The sequence below is a fragment of the Nycticebus coucang genome, chromosome 11, assembly GCF_027406575.1.
Source record: "Nycticebus coucang isolate mNycCou1 chromosome 11, mNycCou1.pri, whole genome shotgun sequence".
Taxonomy (NCBI): domain Eukaryota; kingdom Metazoa; phylum Chordata; class Mammalia; order Primates; family Lorisidae; genus Nycticebus; species Nycticebus coucang.
In genome coordinates this window covers 7,449,124-7,467,448 of record NC_069790.1, presented here as the reverse complement: position 1 = coordinate 7,467,448, position 18,325 = coordinate 7,449,124, and the positions used below count along the sequence as shown (strand labels likewise).

The window sequence follows — 18,325 nt, the reverse complement described above, 5'->3', positions numbered from 1 at the left end:
AGCACTGGTTGTGCTTCTCAACCAGTTGTTCTCAAATCACAAGTAATCAGCCCCACACTGAAGGATATCATGATGAGATAGATGAGCAAACAGTAGGTTTAGTGGACAAATTTTATTTTTATTAAACAGGATTATTTCTCAAAATGCACTCTAGAACGTATGCAAACCAAAGAGTGTAACAACCAGGATTTCCTGCTTGCATTTTTCTCTGTCTTTATTAAATAAAACCAACACAGAAAAAATGAAGCTAAAAAAAACAAAAATTGAAAGCAAAACAATGCCTCCCAAGTAAATGTGAAAACACACTGAGCCTGTGGTTGTCTAAGACATCTACTCTAACCCATTCGTGCTCTATGTTCTTGCCAGTGAGATTGTTTTAACATCTCCTAATCTCAGCTCTGTTTTCCAAAAAGTAGTGAATGACCTCAGAGGATCATGAGAATCCAGTGCTGTGCTGTAGGAGGACATGTCTTTTCCAGCGTCCCGCGCAGGGCTGAATTTGCAAGCAGCGCTGGTTTCCCTTTCCACTGGTGCACCTTCTCTGTCCCGCTGTCTCCTCAGTTCTTCCTCGAGTGTCCACAGCTGTGATACCTCCGTGTTTTCTCTCTTTTGACAGTACATGCGGATGATGGGAGTGCATCCAACTGTCCATTTCCTGGCCTGGTTTCTGGAGAACATGGCTGTGCTGACCATAAGCAGTGCCACCCTGGCCATCATTCTGAAAATAAGTGGCATCTTTGCACACAGCAATGCCTTTATTATTTTCCTCTTTCTCTTGGATTTTGGGGTGTCAGTTGTCATGCTGAGTTACTGCTTGAGCGCATTTTTCCACCAAGCTAATACAGCAGCACTTTGTACCAGCCTGGTGTACATGATCAGCTTTCTGCCCTACATAGTTCTGTTGGTCCTGCATAACCAGTTAAGTTTTGTCATTCAGACTTTTCTGGTAAGTGACTTGATTTCTCAAAAGGCAAAATAAAATAAAACTGTCATACACCCAATAAATGAAAACCACTACCCTCAACTTTTTAATTTATCACGTTCAGATCTACGCAGGCTTTCGCGTATCTACTTTCTCTGTCTCACCCACAGATGCGAGCCTCACAGCTGTAGTTCATCGAAACTGCAGTGGTTTTGCTGGATGGCAGCCCATTGACAATTGCCTTTTTTTATGTAATGGAGACTCTTTTCAGACTCAGGGAAATCAGCGGCATCCTTTAGGAAGCATATAACTTCAGTTTCTCTTTGTTTCATGCATGGAAAGAAATAGATTTCTAAAGCTATTTTAGAAGTTAAAAATAAGCATTTTTTCTTGAAGCGTCATGAATTACATCACATTAAATGGAAAAATCTCTTCCTTAGCAATGTCAGCGTTGCTCATCCATTTAAAATGTACCTCCTGAAAAAGTATTAAAATCACAACACTTTTGGGTCTGTAACATAAAATACATAGAAGATAGAAATATATTCATTCCTTTATGACAATTGCCTGGCAAGCACCTGCCTGGCACATAGTGGGAGGTCGTTGAAGAAGGGTGAACAACTCACTATTAAAATGGTCTCTTGTGCAGAGCCAGTGGCATAACTGTAAACATCTGCATTATAGACAAAAATCCTTTCTTCAGTGGGTCAGGCATCTTCTCCAAATTCCAGTCTGTTGGGATGTATGCCTGGAATCAGTAATGGGGACTTTGGGCAGGTGTCCAGGAGACAGCGTCACAAAGCTGCCCAGGGGCATTTACTCATGCCTTAAAAGCCCCTTCGTCCAGCACAGATCTCAGGGCAGCCCCAATGTATCACCCACTCATGGGGAATGGGTCACCTTCTCTGCTTATTATAGCCTTAGAGTAAAATGTTTCTGTGGAAGTCAAATTAATTTTCTTCAATAAACCATTCAGTGTGCTCTGGTTTCTACTAGCCATATACATACAATATGGATAATGAAAAAGTGGTTATATTCCATTAGTATTTTGTCCATTGATATGTGTGTCCATCAGTTTTTATTAGTGTGATGTATATAGTGCATGTTACTACAACACCTGTAGTAACTGAGAACCAATAATTTTGTGTGAGTGTTAATTAGGCATTTTCAGAGTAGTTAACCCAAGTGGAACTGCTGGGCTCCTGCTCCCAACATCTTCCTTGCACATAGACAAGGAATCATCCATGACCCGACCTAGTTTTTAAATGCTGTTATTTTTGTTTTTACTTTGGTCCTATACTTCAGGGTTGTTTACAAAATTTGATTTTCCTTTTATATTTTCAAATGTTTTCTAGGCAGTACAAAAAATCGAACTCTGGTACATTGTATTTTTAAATGTAAGGTATTTCTTCAATGGGCTTTTTGTTTTTCTCTGACATAGGACCTCTCTACTGCAAGTAGAATAACATTTTTCTCAATACACTGTCTTTCTCATATAGAATAGTGTATTTATTCCACCAGTCTGCCTGCAGTGTGCTCCAGGGCATTCACTTAATAATAAAAAACAGTAAATTGCCCTATTCCATTTTCCACTGTTTTGTGTTACACGTTTCTGTATACAGCGTATTGGATTTATGACACTTCAAGCATTGTAGGAAAGAGAAATAATTCCCTCTAATGTGAAAAGCTTGTTATCATGCTTTTCATAGTGGGCTGACATTCTGCTCAGTCTTTCAGGTTCCAATATTTAAATCACTGCCTGAAGCAATCGCTCGGCATCAGCGTTAGAAGGTGTCTTGGCTTCTCTGTGAATTTAGTGCGGAGGGCTTTCTGTGGTTCCAATCTAACACTAATGTGCTGTTTTTCTCCTCACTCCATCAATCTGTGGGCAGTGTCTCCTCTCTACAACTGCCTTTGGACAAGGAGTATTTTTCATTACATTCTTGGAAGGACAAGAGGCAGGTGAGAAAATACATTTTTAAAAACTGACTCTGAATGACTCAGGTTTTGGGAAATTTATATTTATGTTGCAAGTGATATGGGAGAGAGTCTGCGTTACCAAGTGGAACATTTGGAAGGAGAGATGGATATTTGGTTTTGCTGATGTAAACATCTCTCACCACCTAGTGAGAGAACAGCCAAAAGTGATCACGGCGTCCTTTGCTTCAGACACTGTCCAGATCAGCTGCCCAGCCAATGCTTGGGTCACCCTCTGACACCCCTGGCATAAGGTCAACTTCATGACTTTCAGAATTGCTCCAAGAAGGAGGCGCCCATATGGATCCATCTGTTAGCTATTATTCAATTTGGATCTGTCTTCCTGGAGGATCCTAGTTCTTAGCTCCTTCTTTCTTATTCCCTCTTCACATTACAATGGTCCACATATATGTCAGCTCTCATCTTTGCCCCCGTGTTTTCTAGAACCTTCCTAAATGTCAGGATCCAGAAATAGGTCTAACCAACCCGGAATACAGCACAAATATCTCCTCCATTTTTCTATAATACAGCTCAAAAGAATTTAAAAATTTCGTTGATGGCATTTTTTTACCTACATTGGAATTTTGACAAGTAAAATTCTAAACTAGAGCAGACATATATTTCTTATATGTTTATATGGTTTGGGGGTGTGTTTCACAAACACAGGCACAACATAGGCCATGAGCGAAACTCAGCTGTGGCTGGTGTTGTGTCAGTCAGTTAATCTGACTGGTCTTAGAGTTCTTAGGCATTTTTGGTAAAACATATTAAAATGTCCTTTAACGGATGAATAATTTCTTTTGCATACTTTGAACCAATCTCTGAAATATGTTGGATCAAGAAGATAAAAAAGAAAAATGGTCACTGTTAGACCATTTGAATATTTTGGTCCAATTTCCACCAAGTACTCACAAATTAAAACGTTAATTTAATAAGTTTGAGCCTGACACTATAGGGAAATTTCAAAGGGGAACTACTTTTCCTAAATTATATTTTAATATAGAAATAAATCACAAACATATTATCAGAAAATGATGATTCTTTCTTATCCCAGATCTTATATATCCTATATGTATGTTTCCCCAAAGTGGAGAGAGTTATATAATTTGGAGTTTGAGTTCTCAGTAACATTCTTTATCATTTTTAAAAAACATGCTTATTTTCCCTAAATATGAAGTCTTTTTTAGTTGGATAAATAAAACTAGATGCAAGTAAAGTGACCTTTAAAAATGTTCAAATGTTAGCTATTAATACTTGAATGCCATTAATGGTCATTCTCCCTGATATCATCAAAATAGATATGAGATTATACAAGTTAACATTTCATTTGGAGAGTTATGGCCCTTCCTTTTGTCTTATCTGTTTTCAGCTTTAGTTGAGCTTCCAGAATTAAAGAACTCATCTTACTAAATCTATAGTAAAGGAGGATGCACATGTCTAACTCTGATATTTTTCTTCCTGCCAGGGATTCAGTGGAATAATATGTACCAAGCTCCAGAACAAGGAGGCATGACATTTGGTTGGGTTTGCTGGATGATTCTGTTTGATTCAAGCCTTTATTTTTTGTGTGGATGGTACTTGAGCAACTTGATAACTGGTAAGAATTTTGCACTTTATAACAAAATAAACTTAAAAACTGGTTTCAACCAATATTCATGAATATTAGAATAATTATTTATTCTTTAAGGAAGACATCAGAAAGGGGAGTCTTAGGACATTTTAAAAGGAGCTGTGAGTATTTGAGGAAAACATAGTGCTTCTGTAACCAGGACAAAAGGTTAAAGCCCAGGGGAAGGGTTAGCTAGGGAGGCATTCTCATGAAAACCCACTTAGCCCACCACAAGGCTCCCCAACAGGTGGGCTTCTGTTAACTACACAGTAAAAGATGCTGGGTCGCGAGATCGAGCATTTGGGGAAGGCGAGCATGAGGGAGTGAGGGCAGGAGAGTCTGGGGGCTTATGGAACTCTTGTCCCTGGGCAACAAAGAGGGTGGGTGAGGAGCTCAGGGCCTCTGAAGGACAGTGGAAGATAAGGACAGATGAACAAGGCGAGAGTTATATAATTTGGAGTTTGAGTTCTCAAGTAACATTCTTTGGGGAAGGGCCACCTCCAAACCAGGGTGGTCAGGGGTGTCATGGGTCCGTGGTTTCTCTCCCTGTGGCCTGCTTTTTGCGTTGTGTAATAGACATGCCCGAGGTCTGGGGAATGAGTGTACCACTTGCAGGGAAGGCCACTAAGAATGGTGGATTTTCCTTACTGTGTTAGAAGGGAAAGAGGCAAGCATATTTTTACCTTTTCAGTTCAGGCCATAAAGAACAGAAAAAGCACTTGACAAGCTATTAACATTATTTTGTTATTTAGAAATAACATTTTGATGGTCTTATATTTTCTTGCTGAAATTACTTGTGACTTAGACCTTATACTTTCCAAAGCAACTGGCATCTTAAAAAATTAAGAATTTTTATAATTAAGAACTATAAAGAGAGATTATAATCACATACAAATGAAAATAAAGGGATAGAAGGAAAAAAAAAAAAAAAACCTAAGTCATTCAGTTTGTGAAAACACATTCCAGACTCGGAGAGCTCATGCATCATTTAGGGATGGGTAAATGTAAACATCTTACGATCATTGAAAAGGTTATTTTACATTAAAGGAGGAATATATGGTCCTCAAGAGGTAGAGAGAGAGAGAGCATAGTTTGGAAATGGGATGGATTTTTAAAAAATTCATATTGCGTCATTTTGGTACTTGGAATACAATTTGAGAAAAGATGCATTCTAGAGAACAAGAGACAAAAAACTGAGTTGATGAAAAAAAAAAACTGAGTCGAGAAGGCCAAGGTTTTAAGGAAACTGGATGAGAAGCAACTGGATATTGAAAAGAAGCTAGGTAACAAGAAAAGAACGTTGTAAAATGTGTGTGATGTCAATTTTATAAAATGGGTGTGACAAAGAGGTCATGAGCGAAAGAAGCAGAGTGTGACATCAGCAGAGCAGCTGAGACCTGGAGGATGACCGCAAAGGAAGTCCCCAGGAATGGAGATGAGCAGGTGGGGGCACCTGGCCAGCAGGTGTAGGACAGCCGCACCGCGGACCACACAGATGGTCGCTGGTCCTGAGAGGAGCAGGGATCAAGGGGAGCAAAGGGCAAAATCAAACAGCCCTTCCCTTGAGAAGAATTGGATTTGTAGAGTTAAGCGTTCACTGCATAACACATGGGACCAGGAAGAAGAAACCTTTGTCTAGATGTAGAATGGTGGGTGTCTGGAACTCCAAGGACAAAGAATAGAATGCTCCAGGCCCACAGATGGAGAAACATGCAAACTCGGCCATGCTGTGATGAAGATAAAATGTGTCCAGGGAGCCAGACCAATCGTGATCCCCCCTCAACCATCAGAACCTGAGGCAGGAGGATCCCAGGGCCAATATTTTCATGCATAAAGCATAGGAATTCTTGATATTCAGTTGGGGCTTTTCTGCCAAATCTCACTACAGAGTTCTGATCAGTTAGACCCGAGTCCTATGTGAACAAATTCGTTCACCCAGAATACAGGCTGAGAAGCAAGATGAGCCTGGCCAGAGCACAGCCAGCTCCCATAGGCCTTCCGGAGGAGCCCTGGGGCAGGGGAGCAAGGTTCAGGAGAGATAAAAAGGGACGGGTTAGAGGGCGAGAGGGGAGGGAGGGAAAGAGAGAGCAAAGAAGAGTTCTGGCTGGGTTCTAACTCTGCAGCTTTTTGAAGCAGGACTGACTAAATTTTAAATGCAATGTAGCCGCCGCGGTGGCTGCCGGGGGAAGTGGGCTTTGGGGTTTGGCTATTATTATCATTAGGGTTAGTATTATTTAGGTTGGTGGCATAACTGTGTGCCTGTGAGAGTGGTCTAGTCTCCAAGGAGACCCCAACACGGTAGCAGCAGGGGGAGAGAAGAGGGGCATCGCACCCCATTGCATTGGAGGAGGGGAGAGGAAGGGAAGGGAGGGGAGGCTAGAGGAGGAAGGCACACAGCGGGGCTCCTCCATCCAGGACCATGGTGAGTCCCCTGCCTAGCAGATGTGGCCAAGGCACGGGGGAGCAGGAGGGGACGCTGGCTCCTAGGGCATCTGCGTCCTCTGAGTGGAGGAGACGGTGCAGGTGGGGGGAAGGGGGTCCCAGCCTGGCCCTGTAGCTCTGGCTGTCCCTGCCTCTATTTGCTGTGAACTTGAAGTTGAATGCTGAGGTGAAAGCTCAAGCCACAGGGAAAAGCAAGTAAGACCTAACAGAGATCTCTATTTTACAGGAATACATAGTGATGTGGAATAAGGAAGGTCATGTGCTGCCCTGAGCACAGAGCTGTCTGTGAAAGAAGGCATACAATGTCACAATATTCAGTTCAGAACTCTTTTCCTCTTGTTTGTTTAGCAGGCCCCAGCTGCAGAATTTTTTTTTTTTTTTAAAAACACGCACAATTTTGTCCCTGTACCGAATTGTCAAAGTTTATGTGGAATTATATGTGTTAGGTTTTTCTCTGTTTTTAATTTCTCTTCATTGAACATACATTTCTTTTGCAATTCAAATAAATGATAAAAATCGACCATATATATTATGTTTTTCAAAATGCCATATGATTTACTAAAAAAAGAAAAACAAAATATTTGCGGGGGTGGATCATACGACTACATAACAGGGAGAAATCACATTTGGGGAGCAAGCTAGCAGGAAGTTGGCTAAAAGAATTTTCTTTAGTAGTTAGGGTGGTGGATAATCTTTTCTTCTCACTCTTACGAAAAAAATGATGTGTGGTATTGGGGTTTGTTCTTTCCAGAAGGGACTGAGGAACAGAACAATAAGTATTACTAAAATGTTGGTGTGTCATTAGCAGGTAGGAGGCAGTTTTCCTTTGCCTCCCTCCCTCCCTCCCTTCCTTCTTCCTTCCCTTCCTTCCCTCTCTCCCTCCCTCCCTTCCTCCTTTTCATCTTTCCTTCTCTCTCTCTCTCTCAAGAACACTTAACAAAACATCTACCCTCTTATCAGTATTTTAAATGTGCAACACGGCATTGTTAACTGCAAGCACCCTGTTTTCCGGCAGATCTCCAGGACTTACTCATACGACTGAATGTGCGTGTCCTTTGACAAACGTCTCCCCACTTTCCCTGTCTCTAAGCCCTGACCCTTCTATGCTCTGATTTTATGCATTTGACTATTTTAGATTCCTTGTAAAAGTGGCATCATGTGTGATTTGTCTTTCTGTGACTGGCTTGTTTCACTTAGGCTAATGTCCTCAGGTTCGTCAATGTTGTCACCAATGGCAGGAGTCCCTTCTCTTTTAAGGTTGAATGGTTTTCCATTTCTTGCGTCCCTTCAGACCAGGAGGTTACCTGCCTCTATTTCCCACTTCCAATGATGAAGCCTGCAGGCCGATGTGGCTTCTCTCATTTGGATCTTCTTAGGATGAGGTAGTCATTCATTTTTTTATTCTTTCTGCTTCTAGCAGCTCTTGACACTGATGATTAATCACTTGGCCAGATGATAAAGATTTCCAAAAGCACAGCTCTGGGGAAAGGGGAGGCATGATAAAGGGATGGGGGTGGAGAGGTGAGCGTGGCCACAGGCTCTCTGGAAGAAGGTCTGGGGAGCCCAGAATGAGCAGGTAGGGGAGGACAAAATAGAAAAGGAATGTTACCAGAAAATATTTCTGGCAAGAGCAAGAAAACACTCAGATTGAGCCCTAAAATAATGAAGGCAAGGTCTTAAAGAGACAACCATACACTCATATTTATAATCCAGTGTTCACAATAGCTGAGGGGTGGAAGCGACCTAAGTGCTGTCAATAAACAAATGAATAAACAAAATGTGGTATATCCATACGGTGGAATATTATTCAGATTTAAAAAAGAGGGAGATTCTGACACTATAGCATGGATTGAACTTGAAGGCATTATGCTAAGTAAAATAACCCAGACAAGCAAGGACAAATATTGTGTGAGTTCACTCATACAGATCCTTAGAGTGGTCAAAGTCATAGAGACAAAAGCTAGAATGGTGGCCATCAAGGGCTGCGGCTGGGGGAATAGAGAGATATTGTTTATTGGGGACAGAATTTCTATTTCAGATGATGAAAAAGTTCTGGAGCTGGATGGTGCTGATGGTGATGGTACAACAATGCTACTGAATGGTAAACTAGAAAAAGAGTAAGACTTCAAATTTCGTTATGTAAACTTTATCACGATTTGCAAAAAAGAGGCTTAGCCTCGAGGTGGGTGTCTGGGGTGCAGAAGCGTCCATGTTCTAGGTCATATTTGAAGGGAAGAAAAGGGAATTGGGCGTGAGCTCATGGAGGAAGTTAAAAGTGAGCAATGGCAGAAAAGTGCTGGTTGGGGGGTGGGGTGCTCACTCATTCCTTCTGAGGGAATTAGGTGACTATCAGCCAACCTGGCGATTTTTCAGATTTTTTTCCTTAAAAGCTAGATGAGGTCACTTTGGGGCTCAGAGAAAACCAGGAGATAGAAATACCAAATTTGGTGATCTTTGGAGACACCTTGGCCATCTGGGCCATGTTGTGATGGAGGTTGCCACATTTGGAGCTCACCTGTATTCTTTTGGGGAAACCATCATCTCCCATTCCTACGTTCAGGCTCCTAGTTCCCTGACTTTCCATCAGGTGAAGATCTTACCCTAAGCCCACACCTGTAACTTCACTGTATCTCTCATGTTTAAATTTTTTAACCGGTCCACTAAACTTCAGCTATTTCAAAATCAGCTCTCCCCCTACCACGTCCAACTGGGGACAAATATCCAAGTCTCCTGTAAATGCACATGGATCTACCTTTTCCAGGAAAATCTCCCCTTTGTCACCAGATGCAAAGTGTCCTGTGACCTCAAATGAGTTAGGAGTCCCAGCTTGGTTGGATTCTGCACTCCACAAAGGGAAGCAAATGAGGGAAGACCTCAAACCACCTTCAAATCATAAACATTCACCTCTACATTTTTCTAGAGAATTCGAGCAGTAGGTTTTTAATATTTCCCCTTTGTGACTGTAGCACTATTTTTCTGACTTTTGTTAGGAAGAAAAATCAGAGTCCATTCTAGAATAAAAAATCAAAGCTCTAAGATCTTGGTAACACATATTTTAAAATAACTTATATAGCGTTGTCCAAAAATGATAATGAATATTTCATTTATCAGGAAATTTGTGATTCTTCCATTTCAAAAGTTATAAAAAAATTGTCAATTTACATATCTTTAAATCAACCAAAGTATTTATTTTCAGCTTTGATAAAGTCTGCTAATAATGACAAAGAATGAAATTGCTAGAAACAATTGATGGGCTTTAGATCCATAAGGAGTGTTGCAATTTCTGGGTGTCCCCGACCCAGTACTACATTCTTCTTCTTATTCTCCTTCTTCTTGTCTGAAAAATCCTCATATAAAATTGTCGTTTGGTTTAGCATTCACCAGCCAGCTCCTTAGTTCTGAGAAAGCATGCCTTCTTTTGAGTTTTCTGACCTTTCAGCTGAGCAAGGGACATTTTGAGATGTCCCTTTTTAACTTCTTCCTTGGGCTTCCCTTCATAGACTGGGTCACCTCATATAGCAGGGTGAGCTTTCTTACACATCTCATCCCTCATGTCTGGAGTAACATTGTTCTGTATGTATTGAGAGAACTGTTCCATGTAAGCGTCTTCATCTTCTTCTGTTGGATAACACATGCAACCTGCAACATTCTGACCCAGGATATGTTTCTGATGAACTTCAGCATTCAATTCCTGCTTCCATTTGGTACTGTGAGGGATAGACGAGCCTCTAACCCCAGCTCCCTTTGATTGCCCCAAAACTTTATTGTCAGTGATAGTTCTGGCAAGGTCTGCATCCAAATAGCATATAAACGCACCGGGCTGGGCATCGAGGCTTTCCACATTGTGTTCATGTCCAGTCACCTCCACTTGGCCTTCACACGCCTTGTCTATGCCAGACCTGCTGAGAAGCCTGCGGGCCAGCAGCAGGCCAGGACAATACGCTGTGGATAATTGGCCAGGCCAACCTGCACACCATATCCTCGTAGTTCATGTGCACAAGCTGCTCAGACTGTCATACACACTTTTGTTTGGGCACAAGCAACCTGGCAACAATGTCTCTGTTAGTTATATCACTGCCATTCGGTATTTGGGTGCATTGTACTTATTGTCATCCTCTGTCACCAAGCAAATCTAAGCACAGTTTTACTTTCTTGGTGTCTTCTGTGTTTCACTTGGCATCTCTTAAAATAGGCTTCATTCCTGACAATTTTAGCAAACCTCTTCTTGTGGGGTGGAGACAGCCACGTCCACAGCCCCACACAGACCGTGCTGGGGGTGGGGGAAACCCAATACCTTCATTTCAAGGTAAATACTTTATATTAACCTCTTTACTCTCTTGAAACTTAGAGATGATGAAAACTACTTGCATATATGAGTCTTAAGATTAATTTAATTTCTTAGTTGGAATGTAAAAGAAAAATGCAAAGAAAATAATTTATACTGAAATAATATGTACATTATCAATGCTCAGGCAACTATGGATTAGAACACAGAATGAGATACTCAGCAGCTTGTACCCATATGGGGTAAGTTTGGATTTAAGAAAAGGAAAAATGACAGAAGCTATTTGGTACTAAAAGGAAAGGAAATGTGCAAGGAGAGGTGAGTGTAGACTCTAGAATAGAAGCTAATAGTAAAGCATGTGTGATACCGGATCAGACTTACCAGTATGTGATAAAATAGATGGAAATAACTTCAGTTAACGTAGGAAAAATTTGGAAAGAAATCATAGACATGAATGAAGTAAATAAAAGAGCGGTATTTTTATAAATGGCTGGGGTATTATTTAAAAGTATACAATCAGATAATTCCCTCTGTTGTCACGTGGGCCAGGTGATGATAAAGTGTAACAGAAGTTGCAGCTTCTTGTAATTCATCTCATATCAGTTCCTACTCTCAGACTCCAGGTTTCTAAAGACATTGCAGATCTATTCTTTGGTAGCAGCAGGAAATAAAGGGTAGATTGGTCAAAGGAACAATAATATAAGAAGGTTGCTAGAGAAGTTGAGGTGTAGATATCTGGGATAAGGATCAGAATAAGATTAAAAACTATTAGTAATAGGGACCCTTCTATTAATCATTTCAGTGTGCAATATTTAGAAAAGGACATCTTATTATGATGAAGAATCTTTAAAAATATGTAGAATGGCTACATATATCTATCATAAAGTAGTGCTCAGACCTTTAGAATAAAATTTAGTGCATTTGTGAATCTCTGTCAATTTAAGAATATTTGGTTGTAAGTTTGTTAAAAGTAATTTCCAAATCTTCTGTCACAAATTCCCATGTGAGCGGGAAAATGAAGACTGACCCATCCTAGCTGCATTGCAGATTGAACAACAGTGATTGACATGATTACTGATGGTGTGGCTTTTTGAAACAATAGGCAATTTTTTCATTGAACAATAATCTTCACTGGTTTATAGAGGGGTCGTTTTCCTAGAAAATTTCAGAGTACACTGAAACTGCACAGAAACTTTTTTTTTTAATTTTTTTTTTTTTTATTGTTGGGGATTCGTTGAGGGTACAATAAGCCAGGTTACACTGATTGCATTTTTTAGGTGAAGTCCCTCTTGCAATCATGTCTTGCTCCCAGAAGGTGTGGCACACACCAAGGCCACACCCCCTCCCTCCTTCCCTCTCTCTGCTCTTTCTTTCCCCACCCCTCCCTTCTTCTTTCTCTCTCTGCTCTCCTCTTCCTCCACCCACACCATGACCTTAATTGTCATTAATTGTCCTCATATCAAAATTGACTACATAGGATTCATGCTTCTCCATTCTTGTGATGCTTTACTAAGAATAATGTCTTCCACGTCCATCCAGGTTAATACGAAGGATGTAAAGTCTCCATTTTTTTTAATTGCTGAATAGTAGTATTCCATGGAATACATATACCACAGCTTGTTAATCCATTCCTGGGTCCGTGGGCATTTAGGCTGTTTCCACATTTTGGCGATTGTAAATTGAGCTGCAATAAACAGTCTAGTACAAGTGTCCTTATGATAAAAGGATTTTTTTCCTTCTGGGTAGATGCCCAGTAATGGGGTTGCAGGATCAAATGGGAGGTCTAGCTTGAGTGCTTTGAGGTTTCTCCATACTTCCTTCCAGAAAGGTTGTACTAGTTTGCAGTCCCACCAGCAGTGTAAAAGTGTTCCCTTCTCTCCACATCTATGCCAGAATCTGCAGTTTTGAGATTTTGTGATATGGGCCATTCTTGCTGGGGTTAGATCGTATCTCAGGGGGGTTTTGATTTGCATTTCTCTAATAGATAGGGATGATGAACATTTTTTCATATGTTTATTAGCCATTCATCTGTCTTCTTCAGAGAGGATTCTATTCATGTCTCTTGCCCATTGATATATGGGATTGTTGGCTTTTTTCATGTGGATTAATTTGAGTTCTCTATAGATCCTAGTTATGAAGCTTTTGTCTGATTCAAAATAGGCAAATATCCTTTCCCATTGTGGAGGTTGTCTATTTGCTTTGGTTGTTGTCTACTTAGCTTTACAGAAGCTTTTCAGTTTAATGAAGTCCCATTTGTTTATTTTTGTTGTTGTTGCAATTGCCATGGCAGTCTTCTTCATGAAGTCTTTCCCCAGGCCAATATCTTCCAGTGTTTTTCCTGTGCTTTCTTTGTAGATTTTTATTGTCTCATGCCTTAAATTTAAGTCCTTTATCCATCTTGAATCAATTTTTGTGAGTGGGGAAAGATGTGGGTCCAGTTTCAGTCTTTTACATGTGGATATCCAGTTCTCCCAACACCATTTATTGAATAGAGAGTCTTTCCCCCAAGGTATATTCTTCTTTGGTTTATCAAAGATTAGGTGGTTGTAAGATGTTAGTTTCATTTCCTGGTTTTCTATTCGATTCCAAGTGTCTATGTCTCTATTTTTGTGCCAGTACCATGCTGTCTTGACTGCTATGGATTTGTAGTACAGACTAAAATCTGATATGCTGATGCACCCGGCTTTATTTTTATTACTAAGAACTGCCTTAGCTATACGGGTTTTTTTTCTGGTTCCATACAAAACCTAGAATCATTTTTTCCAAATCTTGAAAGTACCATGTTGGTATTTTAATAGGAATGGCATTGAAGAGGTAGATTGCTTTGGGAAGTACAGACATTTTAACAATGTTGATTCTGCCCATCCATGAGCATGGTGTGTTCTCCCATTTGTTAATATCCTCTGCTATTTCCTTTCTGAGGATTTCATAATTGTCTTTATAGAGGTCCTTCACCTCCTTTGTTAGGTATATTCCTAGGTATTTCATTTTCTTTGAAACTTTGGTGAAGGGAGTTGTGTCCTTCATTAGCTTCTCATCTTGACTTTTATTGGCATATACGAAGGCTATTGACTTGTGGACATTGATTTTATATCCTGAAACATTACTGTATTTTTTGATGACTTCCAGGAGTCTTGTGGTTGAGTCTTTGGGGTTCTCTAAGTATAAGATCATGTCATCAGCAAAGAGGGAGAGTTTGACCTCCTCTGCTCCCATTTGGATTCCCTTTATTTCCTTGTCTTGCCTAATTGTATTGGCTAGAACTTCCAGCACTACATTGAATAGTAAAGGTGACAGAGGACAACCTTGTCTGGTTCCAGTTCTAAGAGGAAAAGCTTTCAGTTCTACTCCATTCAGTAAAATATCAGCTGTGGGTTTGTCATAGATAGCTTCAATCAGTTTTAGAAATATGCCACCTATGCCTATACTCTTCAGTGTTCTAATTGAAAAAGATGCTGGATTTTATGGAATGCTTTTTCTGCATCTATTGAGAGGATCATATGATCTTTATTTTTGCCTCTGTTAATATGGTGGATAACATTTATGGAATTGTGTATGTTAAAGCAGCCTTGCATCCCTGGGATGAAGCCTACTTGATCATGATGAATGACTTTTTTGATGATAAGCTGTAATCTATTGGCTAGAATTTTGTTGAGGATTTTTGCATCTATATTCATGATTGAAATTGGTCTGAAATTCTCCTTTTGGGTTGAGTCTTTTCCTGGTTTTGGTATCAGGGTGATGTTTGCTTCATAGAACGTGTTGGGGAAAATTCTTTCTTCCTCAATTTTTTGAAAATTGAAAATGAAAGTGGGGTTTCATTTTCTCAGGCTAGTTTTTCTAATTTTAATAGAGACCTCAGGCAATCTACGAGCCTTGGCCTCCCTGGAAGTCACAACAATTGGCTGTATTTCTGATTCTTTGACTTAGAGGAGAAGACACTTCTCCAGTTCCTAGCCACAATAGATACAGGAATAAGCTTTTCCTTGTGATGGAATTTTTGTGTGAAGTCATCTGGACCAGGGCATTTTTTAGTTGGAAGCTTTTTTATTGTTTCTTTAATCTCAGTGCTCGAAATTGGTCTGTTCAGGAGGCTCTTTCTTCCTGGCTGAGTCTAGGGAGAGGGTGTGATTCCAAATATTGATCCATTTCCTTCACATTGTCAAATTTCTGGGCATAGAGTTTCTGGTAGTATTGAGAGATGATCTCTTGTATCTCTGTGGGATCAGTTGTTATTTCCCCTTTATCATTTCTGATTGAGGTTACTAGAGATTTTACTTTTCTAATTCTCGTTAGTCTGGTGAATGGTTTATCTATTTTATTTATTTTTTCAAAAAAGCCAACTCCATGTTTCATTAATTTTCTGAATGATTCTTTTATTTTCAATTTCATTGATCTTTGATTTGATTTTGGATATTTCTTTTCTTTTACTGGGTTTAGGCTTAGATTGTTCTTCTTTTTCTAATTCCATAAGATGGCTTGTAAGTTTGTTGATGCCTTCTCTTTCTGTTTTTTGAATGTAGGCATCTAAAGCAATAAATTTTCCTTTCAAAACTTTTGCAGTATCCCACAGGTTTTGGTAGCTTGTGCCTTCATTGTTGTTATGCTCAAGGAAGTTAATGATTTCCTGTTTTATTTCTTCCTGCACCCATCTGTTATTCAACAGAAGGTTGTTTCATTTCCTTGCCTTTGTGTGGGGTTGAACGTTTTTGTTAGAGTTGAGTTCCACCTTTAGTGCCTTATGGTCTGAGAAGATACAAGGTAAAATTTCAATTCTTTTGATTCTGTTGATATTTGTTTTGTGTCCCAGGATATGATCAATTTTGGAAAATGTTCCATGGGGTGATGAGAAGAATGTATATTCTTTATCTTTGGGATGGAGTGTTCTGTATGCATCTATCAAGCACAGTTGTTCTAGGGTCTCATTTAAATCTCTTATATCTTTGTTTAATTTCTGTTTAGAGGATCTGTCCAGCTCTGTAAGAGGAGTATTAAAGTCCCCTGTTATTATGGTATTATGGGATATCAGAAACTTTGGTTTTATTTGTCCTGGGCTTAGTGACCACAAAGGGCTTTCCATTTGTGTGACTGTGTTACAAGTTTCACGGAATGGAAGTTGAGGCCAGCTCTTTGTTTAACCAGGCTGTTCTGCACTTAGTAGGATGCCTGCCGTCTCAGGAATCAGTGCGCTAAAGGCAATTATACCATCCCTGTTATTATTAATTATCACTTTGTATTTTATATATTTCTGATTCTATTTTTTTTGAGACAAAGTCACTCTCTGTTGTCCTGCATAGAGTAGGGTGGAGTCATCACAGCTCACAGGAACCTCAAATTCTTGGGTTTGAGCAATCTTCTTGCCTCAGCCTCCTGAGTAACTGGTTCTACAGTTGTGAGACATCATGTTCAACTAGCTTTTCTATTCTTAGTAGAGATGGGGTTTCATTTTCTCAGGCTAGTTTTTCTAATTTTAATAGAGACCTCAGGCAATCTACAAGCCTTGGCCTCCCTGGAAGTCACAACAATTGGCTGTATTTCTGATTCTTTGACTTAGAGGAGAATTACTGAACCTGAAGACACTTCTCCAGTTCCTAGCCACAATAGAACATTTGTCTCTCAGCGTGCTTTTTTTTTTCCTTTTCTTTCTTTCTTTCTTTCTTTCTTTCTTTCTTTCTTTCTTTCTTTCTTTCTTTCTTTCTTTCTTTCTTTCTTTCTTTCTTTCTTTCTTTCTTTCTTTCTTCTTTCTTTCTTTCTTTCTTTTTTTTTTTTTTTTGCAGTTTTTGGCTGGGGCTGGGTTTGAACCTGCCACCTCCATCATATGGGGTTGATGCCTTACTGCTCTGAGCCACAGGCACCACCCTTATTTTCTTTCTTTTTGAGACAGAGTCTCCCTATGTCACCCTTGGTAGAATGCCATGGTGTCACAGCTCACAGCAACTTCAAACTCTTGGGCTTAAGTGATTCTCTTGCCTCAGCCTCCCAAGTAGCTGGGACTACTGGCGCCCACCACAATGCCTGGCTATTTTTTTTTTTTATTGTTGTTGCAGTTGTCATTATTGTTTATCAGGCCTTGGCCGGGCTTGATCCCACCAGCTTCTATGTATGTGGCTGGGGCCCTACTCACTGAGCTATGGGTGCCAAGCCTCTCAGAGTGCTTTTCATATGAAAACCAATTAATTTACAATCCTACTATTTCCTCTGGGAGGCTCTCCCACTCAGGGTCACTGTCCACCTGCCCTACATAGCCCCAGACCAGGCACCAGACAACCAAGACAGCCCCATGCCTCACAGTCTGCTGAATGTATACAAACTAGTCAGTTCTAAACTTCCTTGCCCTTCCTCACTTGTTCCTTCCCTTGGAAAACACTTTAAAGGCTCCTTTCCACATTTTCCTTCCTTCCTCCATCTCCTGATAGACCTGGGTGCTTCTCCGTGTGGCCTTTTGGGATCTGTGAGTAACAAACTGTATTTTTAATGACCGTTCTCTCCTAAGCTTTTGACTTTACTATAGCTGAATAATAATAAAGCCTACATTGTGAAACACCCCTTTACTATGCCAACTAGAAGTACCCCTACTCATGTTTTCAGAACACCCTTGGGAGAGTCTCCCCAGGTTGAGAATCATGGTTCAAATGTCTCTTGTGTGTAGGAGGCTCTCCCCAAATGGCAGGTGGGTGAGAGCTTTCTCTGGCCCTCTCTGTTTCTCTCTCTCACACACATATACACTTTTCCCATGCCTCATCGAAATGCTTTTCTCTTCATTTTCTTCTTCCTTTTTTGGTATAAAGTGACTCTGTAGGGATGACCCCCAATATTCCTCAGCCCACATGTCTGAGTGTGAGCCCCTGTGTGGATTCACATCAGTGCCCCATCCTGCCGGGCTCTGTGTCACCTGCAGGCCTCCATGCTCGAGTCAAGAGCTCACCAGCAAACATCTGGTCCTCTCAAAGAGTTTTCATTGCATAATCTCTTTTTATGTGCTTCCAATTAAGTTTGATTCTGCTTGTTCTGTCTAATTTTATTGACTTCTTCCTTTATCACTGTCAGTTTTCAGGGGCAATGGTAATTAGTCTCCTGGTCTGCACAAGCC

The 18,325-nt window shown here is 40.3% G+C and overlaps 1 protein-coding gene across 1 annotated transcript in view; it reads left to right on the top strand.

Annotated features, from left to right (window-relative positions):
* ABCA13 (ATP binding cassette subfamily A member 13) overlaps positions 1-18,325 on the top strand; it is a 578,079-nt gene that overhangs the window by 265,422 nt on the left and 294,332 nt on the right. The window contains exons 33-35 of the mRNA XM_053553839.1: positions 617-946; positions 2,815-2,884; positions 4,365-4,496. Coding sequence (XP_053409814.1) covers positions 617-946; positions 2,815-2,884; positions 4,365-4,496 — 532 coding nt within the window. The remainder of the gene's footprint in view (positions 1-616; positions 947-2,814; positions 2,885-4,364; positions 4,497-18,325) is intronic.